The sequence below is a fragment of the Microcaecilia unicolor genome, chromosome 6 (genome assembly GCF_901765095.1).
Source record: "Microcaecilia unicolor chromosome 6, aMicUni1.1, whole genome shotgun sequence".
NCBI lineage: Eukaryota > Metazoa > Chordata > Amphibia > Gymnophiona > Siphonopidae > Microcaecilia > Microcaecilia unicolor.
This window is the reverse complement of record NC_044036.1, coordinates 270,536,392-270,559,339: the sequence shown is the minus strand read 5'-3', so window position 1 is coordinate 270,559,339 and position 22,948 is coordinate 270,536,392. Positions and strand designations below refer to the sequence as shown.

The 22,948-nt window shown below is 46.6% G+C and overlaps 1 protein-coding gene across 1 annotated transcript in view; it reads right to left on the bottom strand.

Annotated features, from left to right (window-relative positions):
* The window catches only part of GAPVD1 (GTPase activating protein and VPS9 domains 1), a 199,454-nt gene that overhangs the window by 105,963 nt on the left and 70,543 nt on the right, over nt 1-22,948 (bottom strand). Inside the window, 2 exon segments of the mRNA XM_030207414.1 lie at nt 427-619; nt 15,332-15,466. Coding sequence (XP_030063274.1) covers nt 427-619; nt 15,332-15,466 — 328 coding nt within the window.

Genomic DNA, 22,948 nt, shown 5'->3' with positions numbered 1-22,948 from the left:
AAGTGCAGAACAGCAAAAAATAATAATAAAGGGGAAAACCCAGCAAAAATATATTTTTTTAAACAAAGAGCAAAATAAGAAATAAAATCTAGGAAAATAACAATAAAAAAACAAGTGAAACAGTGAGAAAAATGTTTCCGTGGCTCCAAATTCTGACTGCGGCCTGTTTTCTAAATATATTTTCCCACCTGCTGAAAGGAGAGTTTACCCTACCTTTTCAACTTTTCAATATTCTTTGACCTTCTGCATGGCAAGAAGAATAGTTTCATTCTTATATGGGGAACAGCTTAAAAGAATGTTCTGCCTGGAAGTTTATATTACTTACAATCCAAAGCAAGCTATCACATTCATGCAATATATACAAGAGATTCTACATCCAAAGAGCTTCCTGATACAGAAATCATCATCATCTCTCTGTTTCCTTACCTATGGCAGTCCGATTCTTTTTGTTGGCTGGAGTGGATGCAGGAGACAGCTGAGGGGTGTTAGAGGGAGTTGTTTCCAGAGTACTGCTTTTCCCAGGTTTGTTCAGGGGTATTGTTGCCAGGAGAGTATTAAGAGCCATCCTATCTTCTTCTCTCAGCTGGCTACCTGCTATTACATTTCGCATAAACCCTACCTGCAGCAGAATCAACATTACTGTAGTCAGAGGAATATTTAGCAGAGGTAAAATTGCAAGCAACTAATATGGTACACTAGAAAAGATCCACCTTTAGGACCAGGATTGCTTCCTCTAAAACTCCCCCAATAAGCCTAGACTCAATTTTTCTTTTAAGTACACTAAGAAAATAAAAAGGGCAGAAGTAAGAATGGGATCAATCACTTGGGGGGAGTGTCAAGATGGCGGTACGCTGCTGATCGCTGCTTGACTCTCTTGTGGGTAGCGCTGAATTAAAACTTTTTTTTCAGACTTAATGCCTCATACAAAACATAAAGGTACGGTCAAGGCCGGTCCCTCGATGGCCAGAACCTCCTCACCTCAGCAGCAATCCATTGAGAGGTTCGCAACGAGAGCTCCTACCCATGATGCCGGGAAGATCCCTGCTGTTGCTCCGGGAGGAGGAGACCCCGGAGACTTGGGGCTAGATGTCACCTTTTCCCCCCTCCGTGCTCAACCCTCCAACTCTCCCCGAAGGACCTATGTCTCAGTGGAGGCCTCCTGAACTCGAAGAAGTTGCAGGAAGTCCTCCGGATCAAGGAATTGAGAATACAGGACCATTGGGAGGTCTGAAGCCTTTTTGTGCTTCGACTGAGCGTGTTACAGCCAGAGTCGGCAACACTGGAGACTATCTGGGAAGTTCTCCAGCAGTTGGATAATACAGTGGCTAAATCTACAACTGAAGTTTCGACTTTAGTGAGTACTGTTGAAACTTTATCAAATTCCTTAGTAGCTATAAATAAGGAATTTAACAGCATCTCTCCCTCTCTCCCCTGCCCCCCCCCCCACCCCCCCCCCCCCCCCGGTGCTCTGGCATAGCCCTATCTCTCTGAGCGTCCAGTGTCTCTCCTCCTCTGTACACCCCCATCCCCGATCCAGTCTCTTTCTCTCTCCTCTCTTGTGCTCTCCTTTCTGGCAGATCCAGGAAATCTCCGACTCCCTCCAGCTCCCTCCTCCCCCCCCCCCCCCCAAGGTCAAGCACATCTTGCACTGGCCCCCCAGGTCCTGAGCATCTCCCTCCTGGTCCAGCACATCTCCATGTCCATCCAGTCACCCCCTCCACCCCACAGTCCAGCATATCTCTATTTTCCTCCGGTCTCCCCCTCCCCGATGAGTCCAACATATCTTTCTCCCTCATCTCCCTCCCCTCGAGTCCAGCATCCCTCCCTCACCCCATACCACCCTCGGGTCTTCAAAACTTGTCTCGATCCCCAGTATCATCAGCAGTAGCCATCAAGACACATTGCTCTGGCTGACGTTGGGGCCTTCCCTCTGCCAGGTCTCATCTGTGAAGGATCAGGAACTTACTTTACAGAAGAAAGAACCTGGCAGAAGAAGGGCCCCAACACCAGCCAGAGCAGCATGTTTTAAATAAGAACAAACTGGGGCAGACTGAACGTCCTCAAGCCCAGTATCCTGTTTCCAACAGTGGCCAATCCAGGTCACAAGTATCTGGCAAGACCTTGATAGCTTCCGCTGTATACTCTCGGCATCAAGATGACCTGGTGCCTCGGGTTGTCGAAGCCCTGTGTTAAAGCATCTGAGTTACCTAAATTTACTAAAATAGCTATGTCCATTCTTCGCCACTATCACCACCTCTCTGGGGTCCATCAGTGATCATCATCTCAAGCATAATGATCTCTCCCAGCAGCCAGTACCAGAACAGGTCTCCAACTCCCAATCCGAGCTCAAACTAATTCTATGCTTCCAACAGAGTAAAAGATCAGTGGCACAGCCATGAGTGGGATATAGTCTTGCCACTTTGAAGTCAGATTCACCCAGTTAGCATGGGATTAATGAGAGGAGAACTGGAGGCAGCGTCAACTTCCGCACTGCAGTGTCCACCCATGTTAACCTGAAGTCCCTCAAAAGAGTTGATTTTCAAAGGATTTATGCTGCTAACATTACTCCCTATTTACTAAGCTGTGCGACAATGCTGACAAAGTCCATTCAAAATGTTGGTGCTACTGCAGCTTAGTAACAAGGGGAATTGAGAGGTATGATCCTAAATTAGCACCTCTGAAAATTTACTAGAGCTGAGTGCTTAAATTTATACACAAAATGTCACTAAACTTCTACATTTAGAAGCATAAACAGTGAAAGACAACAGGGCAGATTCAAGGTAGGGGAAAAAACAAAGTTAGGAGCTTAAGCACTGATTTTCAGCACTAGCCTCATAAATTAGGCTCATAAATCTAGGCAAATGAATGGAAGCCTAAATTTATAAGCTCCTAGCTGAAAACTTTGGCTCCTCAGTCTGGCTGAAAATAGGGCACAAATTTAAGAGCTCTGCTTTTTTTGAATATTGGGCCCTATACATATGGGAAAATTAGGTTCTTACCGTGATAATTTTCTTTCCTTTAGTCATAACAGATGCAGCCATTACAGATGGGTTGTGTCCATCAACCAGCAGAGGGAGATAGAGAGCACACTTTTTTCAGTGCCTCATACCAGCTTGCTCCACTGCCTCTCTTCAGTATTTGAAGCTTCCAAAGCAGTATGGCAAACCGCAATGGGAATAACATAAGCTTTCCTCACAGCGAACGATGGCCCTACAACAAAGGGCATTAACTCAGAATGGAGAATGAAACATCCTCCCGGAGGGCATAAACTCATCCTCCACTGAGACATAACTGGAGGGAATAAACTCATCCTCCAAAACATGAAACTGGAGGGAATTAAGTCATCCTCCTTTAATTGAACAAGAATCCTGAAGACTGTTTTCCGACTTTCTCCCAAGGACGGAATCTCCAGGAAACACAAACAGAACCTGAAATAGACTTACAGCAGATAGCATCAGACAGGAAGGGATCATGGCTGCATCTGCTATGACTAAAGGAAAGAAAATTATCACGGTAAGAACCTAATTTTCCCTTCCTTGTCATCAAGCAGATGCAGCCATTACAGATGGGATGTATCAAAGCAATCCCTAGATAGGGTGGGGAACAAGCCACATCACGCGCCAGCACTTGCGCTCCAAAATGTGCGTCCCTCCTGGCAGCCACATCCAGCCTGTAATGTCGGGCAAAAGAGAGCTTAGAAGCCCATGTTGCTGCACTACAAATCTCTTGAAGAGAGAGTGCTCCAGTTTCAGCCCAAGAAGAGGAAATTCCTCTAGTGGAATGCGCCTTAAAGTCATCAGGCGGAGGCCGGCCGGCAAGCAAATAAGCTGAAAAGATAGATTCTTTAAGCCAGCGGGCAATAGTGGCTTTAGACGCTGGAGACCCTCTGCGAGGACCTGATAGCAAAACAAACAGATGATCAGAGGTCCTGAAAGAGTTAGTAACTCGCAGATAGTGCAGCAGAGTCCTGCGCACGGCCAACAGGTGCAATTGCCCAAAAGATTCTGGAAACTCCTCCTCGACAAAGGAGGGCAAGAAAATAGGTTGGTTTAGGTGAAACGCTGAAACCACCTTAGGCAAGGAAGGCATGGTCCGAACCGTGACCCCGGACTCGGAAAACTGCAGAAAAGGGTCTCTACAGGACAGCGCCTGGAGCTCTGACACCCGTCTCGCCGACGTAATAGCCACTAACAAGACGGCCTTCAGTGTCAAATCTTTCTCTGAAGCATGCCGAAGCGGTTGAAAGGGAGCACCCTGAAGGGCCTTCAGCACTAGCCCCAGGTTCCAAGCTGGACAAGGTGCACGCACGGGAGGACGGAGCCGAAGCACCCCTCTAAGAAACCATGCCATATCCGGATGAGCAGCTAAAGACACGCCTTCAACCTTGCCACACAGGGAGCCAATGCTGCCACTTGCACCCACAGGGAATTATAGGCCAAGCCTTTTTGTACACCATCCTGCAAAAAGTCCAGAAACGGCGAGACAGGAGCCTGCAGGGGTGTGATCTCTCTGGAAGCACACCAGACTTCAAACTGGCGCCAAATCCTGGCATAAGCCACGGAAGTGGAACGCTTGTGGGCTTGCAGGAGAGTGGTAATTACTTTATTGGAATAGCCTCTGCCTCTCAATTGCGCCCTCTCAATCGCCAGGCCATAAGACCAAATCGGCCGGCGTCCTCCATGGTCACTGGACCCTGTGACAACAGGTTGGGAACCAGAGGTAACTGAAGGGGATCCTCTACGAGCATCTGTCGGAGGTCCGCATACCAAGGCCTCCTGGGCCAATCCGGGGCGACGAGAACCACTTCTCCTGGATGCAGCCGAATCCACAGGAGCACTCGCCCTATCAAGGGCCACGGAGGGAACACATATAGTAGAGGCCCGGAGGCCAGGGTTGAGCCAAGGCATCCAACCCCGCCAAGCGAGGATCTCTCCGTCTGCTGAAGAAGCACGGGACTTTGGCATTGGAGCTTGTCACCATTAGATCCATCACGGGCTTGCCCCACTTGGCACATATCTGCAGGAACATTTCGTCTGCAAGTTCCCACTCCACTGGATCGATCTGATGCCTGCTTAGATAATCGGCTTGCACGTTGCTCTGACCTGCAATGTGAGCTGCCGATAGAAACTGTCGATGCAGCTCGGCCCAGTGGCAAATTTGTTCGGCCTGTGCGGCTAGAGCTCTGCACTGAGTGCCGTCTTGTCGATTTATGTAGGCCACTGCTGTCGTGTTGTCCAACATCACTCTGACAGCCAATCCTTCCAGGGTCACTTGAAAGGCCAGAAGTGCCTGAAACACCGCTTTCAACTCTAGGCGGTTGATGGACCACTCCGACTCCTCGGGTGTCCATAGACCCTGGGCATGCTTCCCCTTGCAATGTGCGCCCCAGCCTTTCAGACTGGCATCTGTCACCACTAGGCACCAATCAGGGAGTGCCAGCAGCATTCCTCGCCGCAGCATGCTGTCTGAGAGCCACCACTCCATGCTGAGTCGGGCCGCAGGGAGCCAAGAGAGTCTGCATTGGTAATCCTGAGATACTGGAGACCATCTTTGGAGTAGAGCATACTGTAGAGGTCTCAGGTGCGCTCTCACCCAGGGCACCAGTTCCATGGTGGCCGTCATCGATCCAAGCAGCTGGACAATGTCCCAAGCTCGCGGGCGGGGCATCCTCAGGAGCAGACAGACCTGATTCTGAAGCTTGCACCGCCTTTGCTCAGGTAGGTACACATACCCCGAGGCTGTGTCGAACCTGACCCCCAAATATTCTAGAGACTGCGAGGGGGTCAGGTGACTTTTGGCCAAATTGACGACCCAGCCCAGAGATTGAAGTACTGAGACCACTCTGGCTGTTACATGCTGACTCTCTGCAGCAGAGTTTGCTCGAATGAGCCACTCGTCCAGGTACGGGTGAACCCGAATACCCTCTCGCCTTAGAAAGGCAGCTACTACCACCATAACCTTCGAAAAGGTGCAGGGAGCTGTGGCGAGGCCAAAAGGCAAGGCCCGGAACTGGAAATGCTTTCCCATCACCGCAAACCTCAGAAACGTCTGGTGCGGGGGCCAAATTGGAATGTGCAAGTAAGCTTCTTTCAGGTCCAGAGACGTGAGAAACTCTCCTGGCTGTACCGCCACAATGACGGAGCGCAGGGTTTCCATGTGAAAATGCCACACTCTCAGGGACTTGTTTAATTCTTTTAAGTCCAGAATAGGGCGAAAAGACCCTCCTTTTCGCGGCACCACAAAGTAGATGGAGTAGCGGCCGCAGCCGTGTTCGGCGGGAGGTACTGGGGACACGGCCCCTATCTGAATCAGACCTTGTAAAGTCTCCTCTACCGCCGCCCGTTTGGCGGCAGAACCGCATCGGGACTCCACAAACACGTCTCTTACAGGGGCGTCGAATTCTGTAACCGTCTCTGATCAGGTCCAAGACCCACTGATCTGAGGAAATGTTGGCCCACTCCTCGGCAAAGAGGGAAAGATGTCCTCCGATGACAGAACTCGAGGAGAGGGCCGGCGCACCATCATTCAGAGGGTCGCCCCTGAACTCCAGGCCTTGAGCCAGTGGCTGTGGAATGTTTGTCCGAGCGAAAGGAGTTCCTTTGCTGAAAACGGGCATGAGAAGTGAACCCAGCAGAATGCCCCGGGCGGTACCTTCGAGCTTCATGGAAGTGAGGTCTGTAAGAGGAGTGGACCGCCGCACCCTTAGAGGAAGGCCGAGGCCTATCTTTGGGCAAGCGCTGGGGTTTAGCCTCACCCAGGCCCTTCACAATTTTCTCCAACTCCTCACCAAACAGGAGAAGGCCTTGAAAGGGCAACTTCACCAACCTTTGCTTAGAGGCCATGTCCGCCGCCCAATGCCGTAGCCAAAGAAGACGGCAAGCCGCCACTGCTACTGCCATGTGTTTAGCTGAAGCTCTGACAATATCATAAAGGGCGTCAGCAAGAAAGGACAAGGCCGACTCCATCCGCGGAGCCACATCTGAAAAGGGCTCCGCTCCATCACCGGGCTGTTCCACTGCCTGTTGCAACCAAGCCAGGCAGGCTCTAGCAGCATAACAACTGCATGCAGACGCCCGAATAGTGAGACCTGCAATTTCAAATGACCATTTAAGTGCTGATTCCAGTCTACGGTCTTGAATATCCTTCAAGGCAACACCTCCTTCAACAGGGAGGGTAGTTCTCTTTGTCACAACTGTGACTAGGGCATCCACTTTAGGCCTAGCAAAGCGAGCCATATGCTCCTCACTCAGAGAGTATAATTGCCCCATAGCCCTGGAAACTTTCAAAGGTCCCTTGGGGTCAGCCCATTGAGCCGAAATAAGCTCTTGGATGGAGTCATGCAAAGGAAAGGCTCGAGCAGGCTTTTTGGTACTAGCCATCCTAGGATTCACAGAGGAGGCTATGCCACTGGCAGGGTCCTCAATAGAGAGAGCCTGCAGGGCATCAGAAATAAGCGCTGGCAGCTCATCACGGTGGAAAATCCTCACCGCAGAGGGATCGTCCAGATCCTGAGTCACTTCTGCACCAGACTCTGGCTCCTCAGACCATGAAGGCCTGCCAGAGTCCTCCGAATCCTCGCAGCCCGACCACGGGGGGAAAAAGGAGGTGCAGTACTCTCTGAAGGGGAATGAGCCCTTCTGCGCTTCATATTCTGCCAATTATCAGGGAATAACGCCTCAGAGGGCATACCCAGGCTAGAATCCACCGGGGGGGGGGGGGGGCATTAGAAGAGGCCCATGCCGGGCTTTGTGGGAGAGCTCTTTTAAGCATGTATGCTTTATGCATTAATAAGACAAAATCAGGGGAGAAAAACTCACCCTGGGCACCCGGATCTCTGCCGGGGCTAGTAGCTCCCATATCAGCCTCACTCCGAGGCCTCCCCCGGGCTCAGGACTCTCCGTCTCAGCGGAGGTCACGCCATGTGGTAAATTCAAAATGGCGCCCGCTGCCAGCTCAGAGCATGAAGAATCGTCGCTCGCCATGCTCGGGCTGGCTCTAACGTCTGTACAGCATGATTTAAAGTGCCCCGCTGCTGATCTGCGCTTGCCACACTTGGAACAGTGCTTTACTGTCTCCGCAGCCATTGCCGAAAACGGCAGTAAAATTCAAAATGGCGGTTCGCGCCAAAATCGCCCCGATCGCGGGCCCATCCCGGAGGAGTCAGAAAACACTCTTACTTCACTGGACCGAGTGGAGCAAGCTGGTATGAGGCACTGAAAAAAGTGTGCTCTCTATCTCCCTCTGCTGGTTGATGGGCACAACCCATCTGTAATGGCTGCATCTGCTTAATGACAAGGAAATCTTGGCTATTCCACTGAAAATAACAAAAGCTCTGCCTAGTTTCTCTTTCATATCCTCTCTCTCATTGTAACGTTTTTATCCCCTTCTACCCTGATAAAAAAGATCAGCCCTATGTTTACATAATAGGCTGAATACTATCACAAATACCTCACAAGTACATGTGAAAGAATGCTCCCAAACAATTCTCATGTTAGTTTTATATAAAGGAAAAAAGGGAAAAAAAAAATCTTATTCCTGATATTTAGGTAAAGGAAAATGATCAGTATTAAGACAGGTACATGAATTATTTGAGGGAAAATGGAATTTCTCTGCATGGAGAAATTAGGTCTTACCTGATCATTTTCTTTCCATTAGCCCTCCCCACTATTACAGAACCTGTAGAATAGTTGTGCCCATTAACGAGGAGGAGGAGATAGAGAACTGCAAACCAAGCTGACAGATCTCTCTCTTGGCATGTATGTATGTATGTAGACAAGCACTATTGAGAAATTCAGAATAAATAACTTGCTAACCTAACACTAACCAGCTAAACAAACGTATGGACCTCATTACTACAAGTTGTCCAGAGATGAAAGAAATATGCAGGAAGTATCAAGCAAGGTGACAGTCATTATTTGACCCATTACTTCGCACAGACTAAACATCTCAGAAACCTTGGGTGGGCCTTTGGAATAGTGGGAAGGTCTAATGGAATGAAAATTATCAGGTAAGACCTAATTTCTCCTTCCATTACATAGCTTCCCACTATTCCAGAACCTGTGGGATGTTCAAAAGCAATCCCTAGAGTGGGTGAAATTCTGGTGTCGCCCTGAAGACTGAAGCCTCAAAACAGGCTTCTGAGCACGTTACAACGTCCACCCTGTAGTGCTTGGCAAAGGTATGCACCATCAACCACATTGCTACTTTGCAAATATCTGCACAAGACAGTAAAGTAGTCTCCGCCCAGGGTGTCACTTTACACCTCATAAAATGAGCCCGCAAAACCCGAGGAGCCTGAGTCCCTACAAGCAAATAAGCTAACACACAGTCTCCTTCAGTCATATAGTAATTGTGGGTTTGGAAGCCATGAGGACAAGTCTCTGTTTATTACAAAGCACTGAAAGGACAGAAGTTCCACAGACTGGTTGAGATGAAATGTTGATACCACTTTCGGAAGAAAAGAAGGCACCATGTGCAGGGAGACCCCCGCTTCCAAAAAGAAGAAAAAGACAAGAAAGAGCATGATTCTTTCAAACCCTATGAGCCAACACAAGAGCCACAAAGAACACTATCCTTAGCATTCAATCTTTCAAGGAGGCCTTCTGGAGTGGCTCAAAAGGAGGCTTCTGAAGAGCCCGAAAGACTAAATTAAGGTTCTACTTTGGACACTGCATATGAAAGGGAGACCTAAAGTGGCCAAATCCTCAAAAGAATTGAATATCCACATGAGCCACAAGATGCTTCTTTTGTAGTCAGCTCCTGATACAGGCCAAAGCTGTAACCTCAGCTTTTAGAGAACCCAACACCAATCCTTTCAGAAGACCTGCATAGAGAAATGCTAGGATATGCCCAATCTGACCAGAAAAAGAAGATAATCCACACTCAAAACACCAACCCTAGAATGTCCTCCACAACCTCATATATGTCATGGATGTAAAGCTTTTCCGAGCCTGAAGCAAAGTAGCAATGACCGAATCAATAACCTTTTCGTTTCAATCGAGACCTTTCAACGGCCAAGCATAAGAATAAAGGGGCAAGGACCCTCCATGAGCACCAGACCTTGCTTCAGTAGGCCATGTACCTTAGACTTAGAGGACCTCTTTCCAGGAGTCAAAACAAGTCCACACAGGATAGCCTCTGTGCCAATCCAGGGCTATGAGAATTTTTTCACCCTGGTGCAATGCGATCCTTTTCAACACACAGCCTACAGTGGGCCAAGGAGGGAAGACATACAGAAGCTATGTCTGGCCAGGGCTGCAGAAAGGCATCGATCCCCATCAAGCCCAGTTCTTTCCAACCCTAAAGAGGGTAGGGTTAAATAGTCATTTTTCTCAATGGAGGAGGGTGAATAGTGGAGTGCCACAGGGATCTGTACTGGGACCAGTGCTCTTTAACATATTTATAAATGATCCAGAAATCAGAACGACGAAGGAGGTGATTAAGTTTGCAGATGACACAAAACTATTTAAAGTTGTCAAAAAAAACATGCAGATAGTGAAAAATTGCAGGAAGACCTTAAGAAACTGGGCATCCAAATGGCAGATAAAATGTAATGTGGACAAATGCTAAGTGAGGCACATTGGGAAGAATAATCCGAATCAAAGTTACCTGATGCTAGGGTCCACCTTAGGAGTCAGATCTCAAGAAAAGATTCTAGGTGTCATTGTAGACAATATGTTGAAATCTTCTGCCCAGTGTGCGGAAGCGGCCAAAAAAAGGAAACAAGATGTTAGGAATTATTAGGAAAGGAAGACCAAGATTATTAAAAAGCCTCTGTATCGCTCCATGATGCAACCTCAACTTGAGTTCTGTATTCAATTCTTGTTGCCGTATCACAAAAAAGATAAAGGGGAATTATAATAGGTTCAAAGAAAAGAGACCAAAATGATAAAGGGGAATGGAACTCCTCCCATATGAGGAAAGGCTAAAGAGGATAGGGCTCTTCAGCTTGGAAAACAGACGGCTGAGAGGACATATGACTTAGGTCTACAAAATTCTGAGTGGTGTAGAATGGGAAAAAGCGAATAAATTTTTCACGCTTTCAAAAAGAACAAAGAACATTAAAAATAGCCATACTGGGTCAGACCAATGATCCATCTAGCCCAGTATCCTGTTTCCAACAGTGGCCAATCTGGGTCACAAGTAACTGGCAGAAACTCAAATAGTAGCAACATTCCATGCTACCAATCCCAGGGTAAGCAGTGGCTTCCCCATGTCTGCTATTGTCTCAACAACAGACTATGTACTTTTCCTCAAGGAATTTGGCCAAACCTTTTTTTAAACCCAGATACACTAACCGCTGTTACTACATCCTCCGGCAAAGAGTTCTAAAGCTTAACTATTCATTGAGTGAAAAAATATTTCCTCCTATTTGTTTTACAAGTGTTTCCATGTAACTTCATTGAGTGTCCCCTAGGCTTTGTACTTTTGAAAGACCTGGGGACACTTGATGAAATTACCTGGAAATACTTTTAAAACCAATAGGAGGAAATATGTTTTCACTCAATGAATAGTTAAGCTCTGGAACTCATTGCCAGAGGATGTGGTAACAACGGTTAGTGTATCTGGGTACAAAAAAAGCTTTGGACAAGTTCCCGAACGAAAGGTCCATATGCCATTATTGAGACATTAGTGAGGAAGCCACTACTTGTCCCAGGATTTGTAGCATGGAATGTTGCTACTAACTGGGTTTCTGCCAGGTACTTGTGATCTGGATTGGGCATGTAGCCCTATATTCTTAAGCATATAGGGCTACATGGAACACTGGTCTGACCCAGTATGGCTATTCTTATGTTCTTAACTTAAGCACATTGTCGTTCCTTTTAAACGTCACCGGATCAGTCCTCTATCAGCTGAAATCCCTGGCTGGATACTTTGTATTCTTCCAGGTCCAAGGAGTGCCTACTAAAAGTCCACCTCCACATTCAAGGACCCTGCGATGTGAGCTGCCAACAAGCAGAGATTATTTTTCTCCACCCAATTCAAGAGGGAAGTCGCCTCCATCACCACTGGATTGCAGGTCCCATCTTACTTGTTGATATAAGCCACCGCCGTCCCTGAGAAAACTCAGACAGGTCCCAGTACCAGAAATGAAGCATAGTCATACAAGGCATTCTACAATGCCCTGGGCTCTAAGCGATTTATTGACCACTGAGACTCCTGTTCCATCTAGGTGTTCTATGTCAAATGGTGGACCTTGTAATGAGCTCCCCAACCCGACTTTCTGGCATCCCTTGTCACCACCTCCTATTGCGTTATCAGAAAGGGAGCTCTGACAGTCAAATTCCTGGGCAACCACCACCACTGCATATGCCATCTGGCAACCAGTGTCGAAGGAAGATGAAGATTGTACTTTTGTGACATTGGAGATCAGCAGATGAGAAGAGATTCCTATAATGGCTACATATGAGCCCTTGCCCTTGGCACTACTTCCATCACTGCCATCGTTGACCCTAGAACCTGGACAGAGTCCCAGGGCCTGGCTTGACTGAGAAGATGAATCTGTTGAACCAGCTTCGGCCTCCTGCGTTCCGTGAGGAAGATCCTCTCTCATGCAGTGTGAAATAGAATGCTCAGATACTCCAGCATCTGCGATGTAGTTGCTGCTTTTCTCAAGATTAATCACCCTACCCAACAACTGCAGAAGATGGATAACTTTATCCGTCGCCACCATGCTGTCCGAATAAGATGATGCATGAATGTACCAGTCATCGAGATATGGGTGAACTCCGATTCCCTGGTGCCAAAGGAAGGATGACGTCACCACCACCATAACTTTGGTAAACTTTCTTGGAGCTGTGGCAAGGTCGAAGGGCAAAGACCTGAACTGGAAGTGGTGGCAACATATAGATATATGCAAGTACACCTCCTTGAGACTGGGGGCAGTGAGAAATTCTCCTGCTCAAACCGAGGCTATGACTGCTCTTAGTGTCTCCATGCGAAAGCGAGACACTCAGAGGCGGTGGTTTAGACCTTTGAGAACTAAAGCTGAACCAAAGGTGCTTTCCTTCTTTGGAACAATGAAGTAGATGGAGTATCTGCCTTGTCCCTGTTTGGCCTGGGGAACTGGAACAATGACCTGGAGCACCAGCAAGTAATTAATCTACGGTGGCCTGAACCTCAACCACCTTGGTTCCCTTTCGACAAAGGCTGCAAGAAGAGAGGAACAACCGGGCAGGAGAACTTCGACTTATAGCCTTCTGCAAGAATATATACAACCTACTGGTCTGATGTGATTTTGGCTCACTCCTCCCAAAACTCCTGAAGATGTCCTCCCACTAAAGTAAGAGAAGAGTTACCAGCTTTACATCACTGTGAAGCTCTGGAGGCATAGGCACTCCAGCTGACTGGAGAACTTCCTGTTTACAAGAAAGGAAGATTGGTGTGCCTGAAAGCAGGACTTCTGATCATATTGCTGATAACCAGGCCAGTACTGTCTGCTGTCTTGAAATCGAGATTGATAGCCTTCCAAATAGCCACTTGTCCCAAAAGGGCAGTTTAACAAGATGTGGCTGACACATCTACTGTCCATGGCCGACGTGCAGTGACAGCCAAAGATATAGTGCAGGCCTTAACCTGATAACGTCTTAAAATAGCATCCACCAAGTAGGCCAACCCCACTTTCAGCTGGGCATTATGGCACCCATCTTGTGTTACTGACTGCTGATGCCACTTCAGGAATGCTCTTGCCACGAGCGAGCTGCACACTGTCACTTGAAGGCCCAAAGAGGCCACTTCAAAGAATTGTTTCAGCAAGCATTCTAGCTTCCTATCCTGTAAGTCTTTTAGGACAATGCCCCGTTCCATCAGCAAGGTGGTCATCTTAGTCACCACCATAACAAGGGAGTCCACACTGGGAAGCTGCAATTTATCTTTCTCCTCCGGAACCAAAGGGTAGAGGCGAGCCATGGCTCTTCCCATTCTCAGTCCCATGTCTGGTGAGACCCATTCTGTTGTAATCAGGTCCTGATTGTCTGGATGCATCGGGAAGGCCTTAGAAGGGCCTCTAAGCCCCTTCATGATCGACAAAGATGGGAACTCCTGACACTGAAACAGAAGGCTCCTCTGTGGAAAGCACAACTAGTGTCTCAGAAATAAGAATACTGAGCTCCTCTTTATGATACAACCTCAGTACTTTCGGATCATCTCCCTCCTGTAAGGCTCCTTCAACAATGGCGCCTCTGAATAGACTGAGGCCACTTCAGATAAGGAAGGAGAAGCAGACATAGCCCCACTCCTGGAGGTCTAAACGTGATCTCTTAGGAGCCACAGAGGCAGTGGGGTGAGAAACTGAAGCACCTTCTGGCAACTCAGACTGTCTCTGCTTCAGTAAAGAGGCCTGGTGTTAACAGCAATATAAACGCTGGAGAAAACAAGATATTGATGCAGCTGAATACTTGTCAGGCCCTGAGGCTGTAAAATGGCAGCTGTGCTTCATGTGTGACCAGAGAGAGGCTGCTCCTCACTGCCAGTCAGCTCTGACAACATGGTGCCTGTTCCCATGCTCTCCTGCATCAAACTGTGTATCAGCCCTGCCGGAGAACCTAAAGACCCTAGCATATTCGGTATATCAAATCTTTAGATGTGCCTCCACCGACCATTTCCTCCGCATCCTGTGGGATTTCCAGCTTGCATGCAACTCCCCAACGCTGGCCGTCAGATCCCACAGCAGGAACACCACTTCACCCCGACTGTCACAAGCGCAGCACACTTGTCCCAAGTGATGACTCAGGATCCCTCCCCTGCACCAAGTAAGACTTGTGGCACTTAGTCTGACTTACCATTGCTAACTGCTTTCCCCCTAGCTCACAGTCTTCACAAGTCTTACCACAGATGAGAAAGGCTCAGGAATGATACTCTGTTCCATGCTCTCCAGCAAACCTCTTGCTTTCCTGTATTGTTTTATTTTTTTAAGGTTGTTGTGCTGGAAAAGGAGAGCTCAACAGGAAACAGGGGAGAGGTGAAGGAAGAGAAGAAGTAAATTTGCAGGGCACCAGAGACAGGGAAGACCTCCAGATATTACTCTGGAGACTCAAGCCAAAGCTCAACTAGGGTCCAGTTGAACAACTAGACCACGAGCAAAGCACTCAGAACCAGAGGCTGAAAAGTGTGTCCATCCACCTTCTGGAAATAGAAAATCCTGAGGAGCTGGACTGGATGCCATGGAAGATATGTCCCAGCTCAGTTTTCAGTTCTCTATCTCCACCTGCTGGTTGATGGACGCAACTATCCCTCAGGTTCTGGAATAGTAAGAAGCTTTATAATGGAAGTCAACAATACTCAGCTTTCTGGAGTACAAATAACAGCTCATAAAATTAGAAAATGACATTACCAGGCTAAAAAGCTGTCCATATGTTATATAAACCACTGTCCTACTCAAGCCTTCTAGAAGGTTAACTGAAGAGAGGGGTGGAGTTTCTACGGCCCGCCCACCAATGATGACCTCCAGAAAAGCAGAAACGCAGCCCTGCAAAGAAAACCAAAGAATAATGAGTTTTACATTTCAAACCTGAAAAACATGAATGCTTATGCCATCACGGCATAATGTAAGCCACATTGAGCCTGCAAATAGGTGGGAAAATGTGGGATACAAATGCTACAAATAAATAAATATGTACACAATCAAACATTTCAACCCTTTTTTCCTTCTTGCCCAGTAGTTTTCTCCTGCTTCTTTGAGACTCCAGCTTGGAGTGGAACCAAGAATGAGATCTAGCACCATAAGCCTTCATTCTAGAGATTTTTGCTCTTTTGAAATCTCCTCCCAGCCCACCTAGCCCAGTAACTGCAGTGACAGTTCTCTGTTAGGACCTAAGGTCGGCCATTAGAAGTTGTTGTTAGTGTGTCATGACTGAGACATCTTGTGAATGTTGTCTTGGCTTGGAAAGCAAAGTCATCCACATGGCACTAGGCAGCAGTGTCAATGAGCCACCAGGACAGGGGCGGACTGACCGTTTGGGCCCAGAGGCTCTGCCCGGATCCCCGCTGTTCTCCCCATTCTCACATACTACCTTCCTGCTGCGGCCACCACTGCTGCTGCTGCTGTTACAGTAGTGGTGGCAAAAACAGAAATAAAGATCGCGGAGCCGCACTGTTCCTCCTGTTCGCGGCTGCCAGTTCCGCCTTCCTCTAACAATTTCCTGTTGTGGGGCAGAGCTGGTCAGCTGCGAGCGGGAAGGGAACGGTGCAGCCTTGCGATCTTTTTTTTCTATTTTTGCCACCACTGCTGAAACAGCATCAGGGCAGGAGCAGTGGTGGCCGCGGCAGGGGGGTATTGGGTGGGAGTGGGGATAGCCTGGTCCTGGTGTGCCAGTGGTAGTGGGGATGTCCAGTGGAGGGGGGGTAGAAAGGGTTTGGGTGTTGGGTGGGGCTGAAAAAAAGACTGGATGGAAGGAGGAGGGTGTGATTGTAAGTGAAGGTAGGGTGGAAGAGTGGGGATATGGGGTGATAGTGGGGACATATAAATTGAGCAGGAATAAGGAGGATTGGGTGATGGGGAAGGACAGTCAGTGGATGGAGAATGGAGTGGGGAGGAAGAACAGATGCCGGATGGAAGGGAGATGGGACAGATGCTGGATGAGGAGAGAGGGGACAGATGTCAGATGGAAAGAGGGAGAAGAGGGACAGACACTGGATGAGGGAGATAGGGGCTAGAAGCTGGATGGAAGGGGGAGAGAGGATGCAGATGTTGATGGAAATGAAGAGAGAGAGGGGCTAGATGCTGGATGGAGGAGGGAGAAAAAGAGGAGAGACTCTGGATAGAAGTGAGAGAGAGAGGTCAGACGCTGGATGGAAAGGGGGGGGAGAAAAAGGGATAGACGCTGGCGAGAGTTAAGAAGAGATCGAGGGAAGAAGAAACAAGAGACTGAGACCAACACAATTAGAAAAAAGTAAAACAACCAGACCACAAAGGTAGGAAAAATAAATTTTATTTTTAGTTTAGCATAAAGTAGTGTGGTAGCTGTGTTAATAAAGAAAATGGAAATAAGATATCTTTATTGGACTAATGTTAATACATTTTTGCTAATGTTTGGAGACCCAGCCCTCCTTTCTCATGTCAGAACAGAATACCTTAATAGCAGTATACTGTCCTGACCTGAGGAAAGAGGTTTTGGCCTCTGAAAGCTAACTGGAAAATATATTTGATCCAATAAATTGGTGGTATCATATTTTCCATTTTTTTGTTTTATGTGTATTTGTTAACCTATAGTATAGTGATTGAAATATGTCAGCTTTTGAAATTTGCATCTGCGGGCGGGGGAGTATCAGCAGCGCAGCGGGTAGGAAAGAACTGGGATGGTGGGGGCGTCGGCTGCGGCGGTAGGGGGACATCAGGCAATGGCCAGGCGGGGGGGCCCAGACCACTCTCAGTGCCCGGGGGCCCAGACCGCTCTCAGTCAACCCCTGCACCAAGACATCTAAGTTTTGACATATGAAAAGATGTAAATTATGGGGCTGCACATTTTAACACATTAATAATGCAATTAAAGCATTAAAATTTTAATACATTAAAATAATATTAATGCTGTGTGTCTTTCCCTCTATCCTGCAGGGCCAGCATTTGTTCCTACCTCCCTCCTTCAAGCTTGCTATCTTCACCAGCAGAGATCAACCCAGGCTGCCTCTAGCTAGCCCTGGGGTCCTTCTCTCTCACACAACTTCCTGTTTGCACTGGGCAGGAAGTGGCAGACAAAGTTGCCAGGTGGGCGGTTTTACCGGCCAATTGGGCGGGTTTTCGCCAGTGGCGGCGGGAAAATTTCGCTGGCCGCGGGATGCGTTTTTTTGGGCAGTTTTCCCGTCGCCGCTGTGCGAGTTCGGCGGTTTTTCCCGGGGCTTCTATTGGTCCAATTCGGTCCAATAGAAGCTTTTCCGGGGCTTCTATTGGTCCAAATTGAACCAATAGAAGCCTTTCAGGGGCGGGGTTGACGTCAGGGATGACATAGGGGGCCGTGCCAGTGACGTGGGAGGCGGTGCTAGTGACATGGGAGGCGGGGTTAGGTGATGCGGGGGCGGGGTTCGGTGACGCGGGAGACGGGGATTGGCTACGGGCGGGTTTACGGCTCATTTGGGGCTGGGAAAATTTTTCCCAGCTGGCAACCCTGGTGGCAGAGAGAAAGCTGTTAAGTTGACCCAAGGAAGTTTAATGACAGGAGACAGCATAAGCCTCTCTCACCCATTATCTGGGCTGAAGACAGCATGGAGCTTGCAGCCATATCTGTCAGAACAAAATAGCAATTGCTATTGAACACAATAGCAAACGTGAGGTTTATATTGTTTTATTAAACCACCTAGGCTTTGCATTCTCTCTGCTGGGGGGGGGGGGGGGTGAGTTTTCAAGGGGCCTGTGAAGTGGGTCAGGGTTATATTCAAAACGTATCTGTCAGTGCTCCAGAGCTTGTTTTGTTTTTTGCAATGCTGTATTGTGGATTTCCGTGCTGTGCTATATGCCTTTATTTTTGGTTAAACAATAGCAAATGCTTATGACAACCATTAACAAGTACCACGGGACACACAAGCAACCAAATGGAAGAGTTTTATACTTTTTAAAAATGTACCAAATATAGGCAACCGGATGTGCTATTGTTTTTACATAGAAATATTTTTATTTTCATCATAAGCGACAATAAAGGCATATAGTGCAGCACTGAAATCCACAATACAGCATTGCAAATAGCAAAGCAAGCTCTGGAACACTGACAAATACATTTTGAATATAATCCTCCCTTCCTTCACAGACCCCTCGAAAGCTCTCCAAACCCCCCTCCCCCTAACAGAGAGAATTTAAAACCTAGGAGGTTTAATAAAACAATATAAACCTCACAAGTTTGCTATTGTTTTCAATTTTATTTATTTATTGCATTTGTATCCCACATTTTCCCACCTTTTTGCGGGTTCAGTGTGGCTTACAATATGATATAAGTGAAGGAAATACAATTTGTTACAACTTGGTTATGGATTACATTGTGTAGAGTTAAGTGAGACAATCGAAGTAACGTTAAGGAATATAACAATGGAACACAGACATTGAAACATTGGAAGGGGACAATGGGAGGCTTAAAGGGCAATATTAAGGCATGAAGACATATGGTATACATATTTCTCTGATTGGAGGTATGAATGATGTGAGATTACGGGGATGAGATTGCAGAGTTGGATGTATGATGCATTAGTGAACAGTGAGTATGGACTTTATGTGTTTTGGCTCTTTCCGTATATTTTTTTCAAAAAGATGGGTCTTCAATAATTTGCAGAAGGAAGCTTGTTCATGGATCGTTCTTAAATTGCGCGGCAGTGTATTCCAAAGCTGCGTGCTTCTGTGAGAGAAGGTCGACACGTGTAGCGTCTTATATTTCAGGCCCTTGCAGTTGGGGAAGTGAAGCTCGAGGAAAGTTCGAGATGATATTTTGGCATTCCTGGGTGGTAAATCTATTAGCTCAGACATGTAGGCTGGGGCTTCGCCGTGAATGATTTTGTGGACTAATGTGCATACTTTGAAAGTGATGAGTTCCTTGAGTGGTAGCCAGTGTAGTTTCTCTCTTAATGGCTGTGCACTTTCATATTTTGGTTTTCCGAAGATGAGTCTGGCTGCTGTATTTTGGGCTGTTTGAAGTTTCCTCAGTATTTGCTCTTTACAACCTGCGTATAGTGAGTTGCAGTAATCCAGATGGCTGAGTACGAGGGATTGCACTAGGCTGCCAAAGACGGATCTTGGGAAGAATGGTTTTATCCTTTTCAATTTCCACATGCAGTAGAACATCTTTTTAGTTATGTTGTTTGCGTGAGTTTCGAGTGTTAGGTGGCGGTCGATAGTGACTCCAAGGATTTTTAGCGTTTCTGAGATTGGAAGGTTTAGGTTTGGTGTGTTTATAGCGGTAAATTCCTTTGTGTTGTATTGGGAGGTGAGTATCAGGCATTGAGTTTTTTCTGCATTTAATTTCAGATGAAATGCATCTGCCCATGTGTTCATGATGTGTAGGCTTTGATTGATTTCATTGAAGATTTCGTTGATGTCTTGTTTGAAAGGGATGTATATTGTAACATCATCAGCGTATATATATGGGTTGAGGTTGTGGTTTGATAGGAGTTTAGCCAGGGGGATCATCATTAGGTTAAAAATGGTTGGTGAGAGGGGTGATCCTTGTGGTACTCCGCATTCAGGTGTTCATGCCTTAGATGTGGTTGAATGTGATGTGACTTGATACGAGCGTAGGGTTAGGAATCCCTTGAACCAGTTCAGGACATTTCCTCCAATGCCAAAGTATTCAAGTATGTGTAGCAGGATTCCGTGGTCAACCATATCGAAGGCACTTGACATGTCAAATTGTAGAAGGAGTATATTGTTGCCAGTCGCAATTATTTGTTTAAATTTAGTCATAAGGGTGACTAATATTGTTTCTGTGCTATGATTCGACCGGAATCCTGATTGGGCATCATGCAATATTGAGTGTTTGTTTAGATAGTTTGTGAGTTGTTTAGTTACCATTCCTTCGGTTATTTTGGTTATTAGTGGTATGGATGCTATTGGCCTGTAGTTGGTTATTTCGCTCGTGCTTTTCTTTGTATCCTTAGGAATTGGGGTGAGTAAGATTTTTCCTTTTTCTTTTAAGAAGAGTCCATTTTGTAGCATGAAGTTTACATGGTTCGTTAGGTCTATTATGAATTGTTGAGGAGCAGATTTCATGAGGTTATCTGGGCATATGTCTAGTTTGCAATGGGATCTGGCATATCTTTTGAGAGTTTCGGAGATGAGGTCTTCTGATAGTGTTTCGAATTCGGTCCAGGTTCTGTCTGCTGGGTATGTTCCTTCTTCTGGATCTAGACAATCTAAAAGTGTGGCGTACTCAATAGGGCTGGCGGGTATTTTGAGTCGTAGTTGTATTATTTTCTCTTTGAAGTATTTCGCAAGGTTGGCAACGTCTGGTATATCTTTGTCGTTGTTTGTAACTGGTGTGGTGTCTAGCAATTTGCTCACAAGGTTGAACAGTTTATGTATGTCTTTGTAGTTTGGTCCTATTATTGTTTTGTAATGTAGTCTTTTGGTCTGTTTTATGGTGTATTTGTATTTTCTCCGAAGTAATTTCCAGGCGTTTAGTGTTTGTTCGTCTCTCTTTTTGTTCCATTCTCGTTCTAGTTTCCTGACTTGTGTTTTAAGTTTTTTCAGCTCTTCGGTGAACCATGGATTTGCTTTTTTCCTGTGTGATGTTCTGGTTTGGATTGGGGCGATTCTGTCTAATGTTGTTGTACATAGATCGTCCCATTCTTGGAGGAATTGGGTGGTGTCAGCGTTTGTTGACCATTCGTTCTGGTAGATCTGTTGCCAGAATATTGTGGGGTCTATTTTTCCTCTTGTTGTGTATGTTGTTCGCTCATGTTTATTGATTGTGTTTATGTGTGTTTTTCGCCAGCAGAGAAAGACATTTGCTTTGTAGTGGTCTGACCATAATGTAGGTGTCCATCTTGTGTCAGTGAGTATGATAGTTGAGTCCGGTTCGAATTTGTTATAATATCTAGTGTGTGTCCTTTTTTGTGTGTTGGTTGCGTGTTGGGTGCTTGCAGGTCCCAGAGTTTTAGGAATTCTTTGCATTCTCGTGTGCTTGGTGAGGTGTCATCTTCTAGGTGTAGGTTGATGTCTCCTAATATAAGGATGTTTGAGGCAGAAACGCAGGAGTTCGAGATGAAGTCCATGAGTTGTGCTTGGGAGTCTTGCCATTTTCCTGGTGGCCTGTAGAATAGGATTGTGTTAAGGTGTCCTATTAGGTTTGGGTGATTAATTCTTGTCGATGCAATTTCAAGTTGTGGTGAGGTAGATTCACCCGTGTTGTGATGGTAAATTCGGGTTTGTGAATAATAGCTATTCTGCCTCCTCTCTTTTTTCCTTTTCTTGTCCAGTGGGTGATTTTGTAATCTGGTGGGCATGTTTCTAGGATGGCGGGGTCTGTGGGGCTATGGAACCATGTTTCTGTGATAAATAGAAGGTCTAAGTTATCTGTGGTAATCCAGTCTCGTATGTCTACTGAGTTGCTTACTGCTGATCTTGCGTTGATGTATCCTAGTTGGATTGAGTGGTATGGTTCCGTGGGGGTGTTCGATATATTTATTTTTATTAGTTGTCTTTTTCTTCGGTAGTTGAGTTTGTTGTTGTTGTTGTTATTTTCTTCTTTTTGTCGGTGGTATTCATATCTGGAGATTATTCCTTTTGGTTGTTTATTATGTCTTTGGTTTGGTGGGTTGTTGATAGTTTGTACATAGGATTGGTGTATTGTGAGTGAGTTGTTCTGGATGTTCTTTAGGGTGGGCATTGTGTATATGTGAGTGCTGTGTGAATTGTGGGTAATGGGGTTGTTGTTATCTGGGTTGTGGGTTGTGTGTACGAGTAGGGAGAGACAGTGGATGATTAGGAGTGTTTTACTGGTGTTCATTTCTATGTCTAAGGCGTTGTGGCAGACATTCAGCTAGTTTACATTCTTGCAAATTAAGCTTACATTTGCATTTAAGCTTGGCAGTTCAAAGCGAGGTAAAGTCTACATTTGCGTTTGAGCTTGGCTACAGTTCAAAGCGAGATAAAGCTTGCATATGCATTTAAGTTTGGTGACAATTCAAAGCTTAGCGACAATTCAAAGCAAGTTTGGTAACAATTCAAAGCAAGGCTAGCCTGCAATTGCCTTTAAACATAAAGTGGTAAGGCATTTGGAAGTAGAGAGTTGCACGGGGACAGAAATCCTACCCATCCCCGCCCGTCCCTGCTGGAATCTTACCCGTCCCCACCCATCCCCGCTGAAATCTTACCCGTACCCACCCATCCCCGCAAAAATTTAAACCATCCCAACCCGTCCCCACCCGTCCCCGCAAGAATTTAACCCATCCCCACCCATCCCTGTAAGAATTTAATAGTACATAAAAGAAAGTTCCAGTCAGCTCCCTTTCTGGATTTGAGCCACAGCACTGTAGG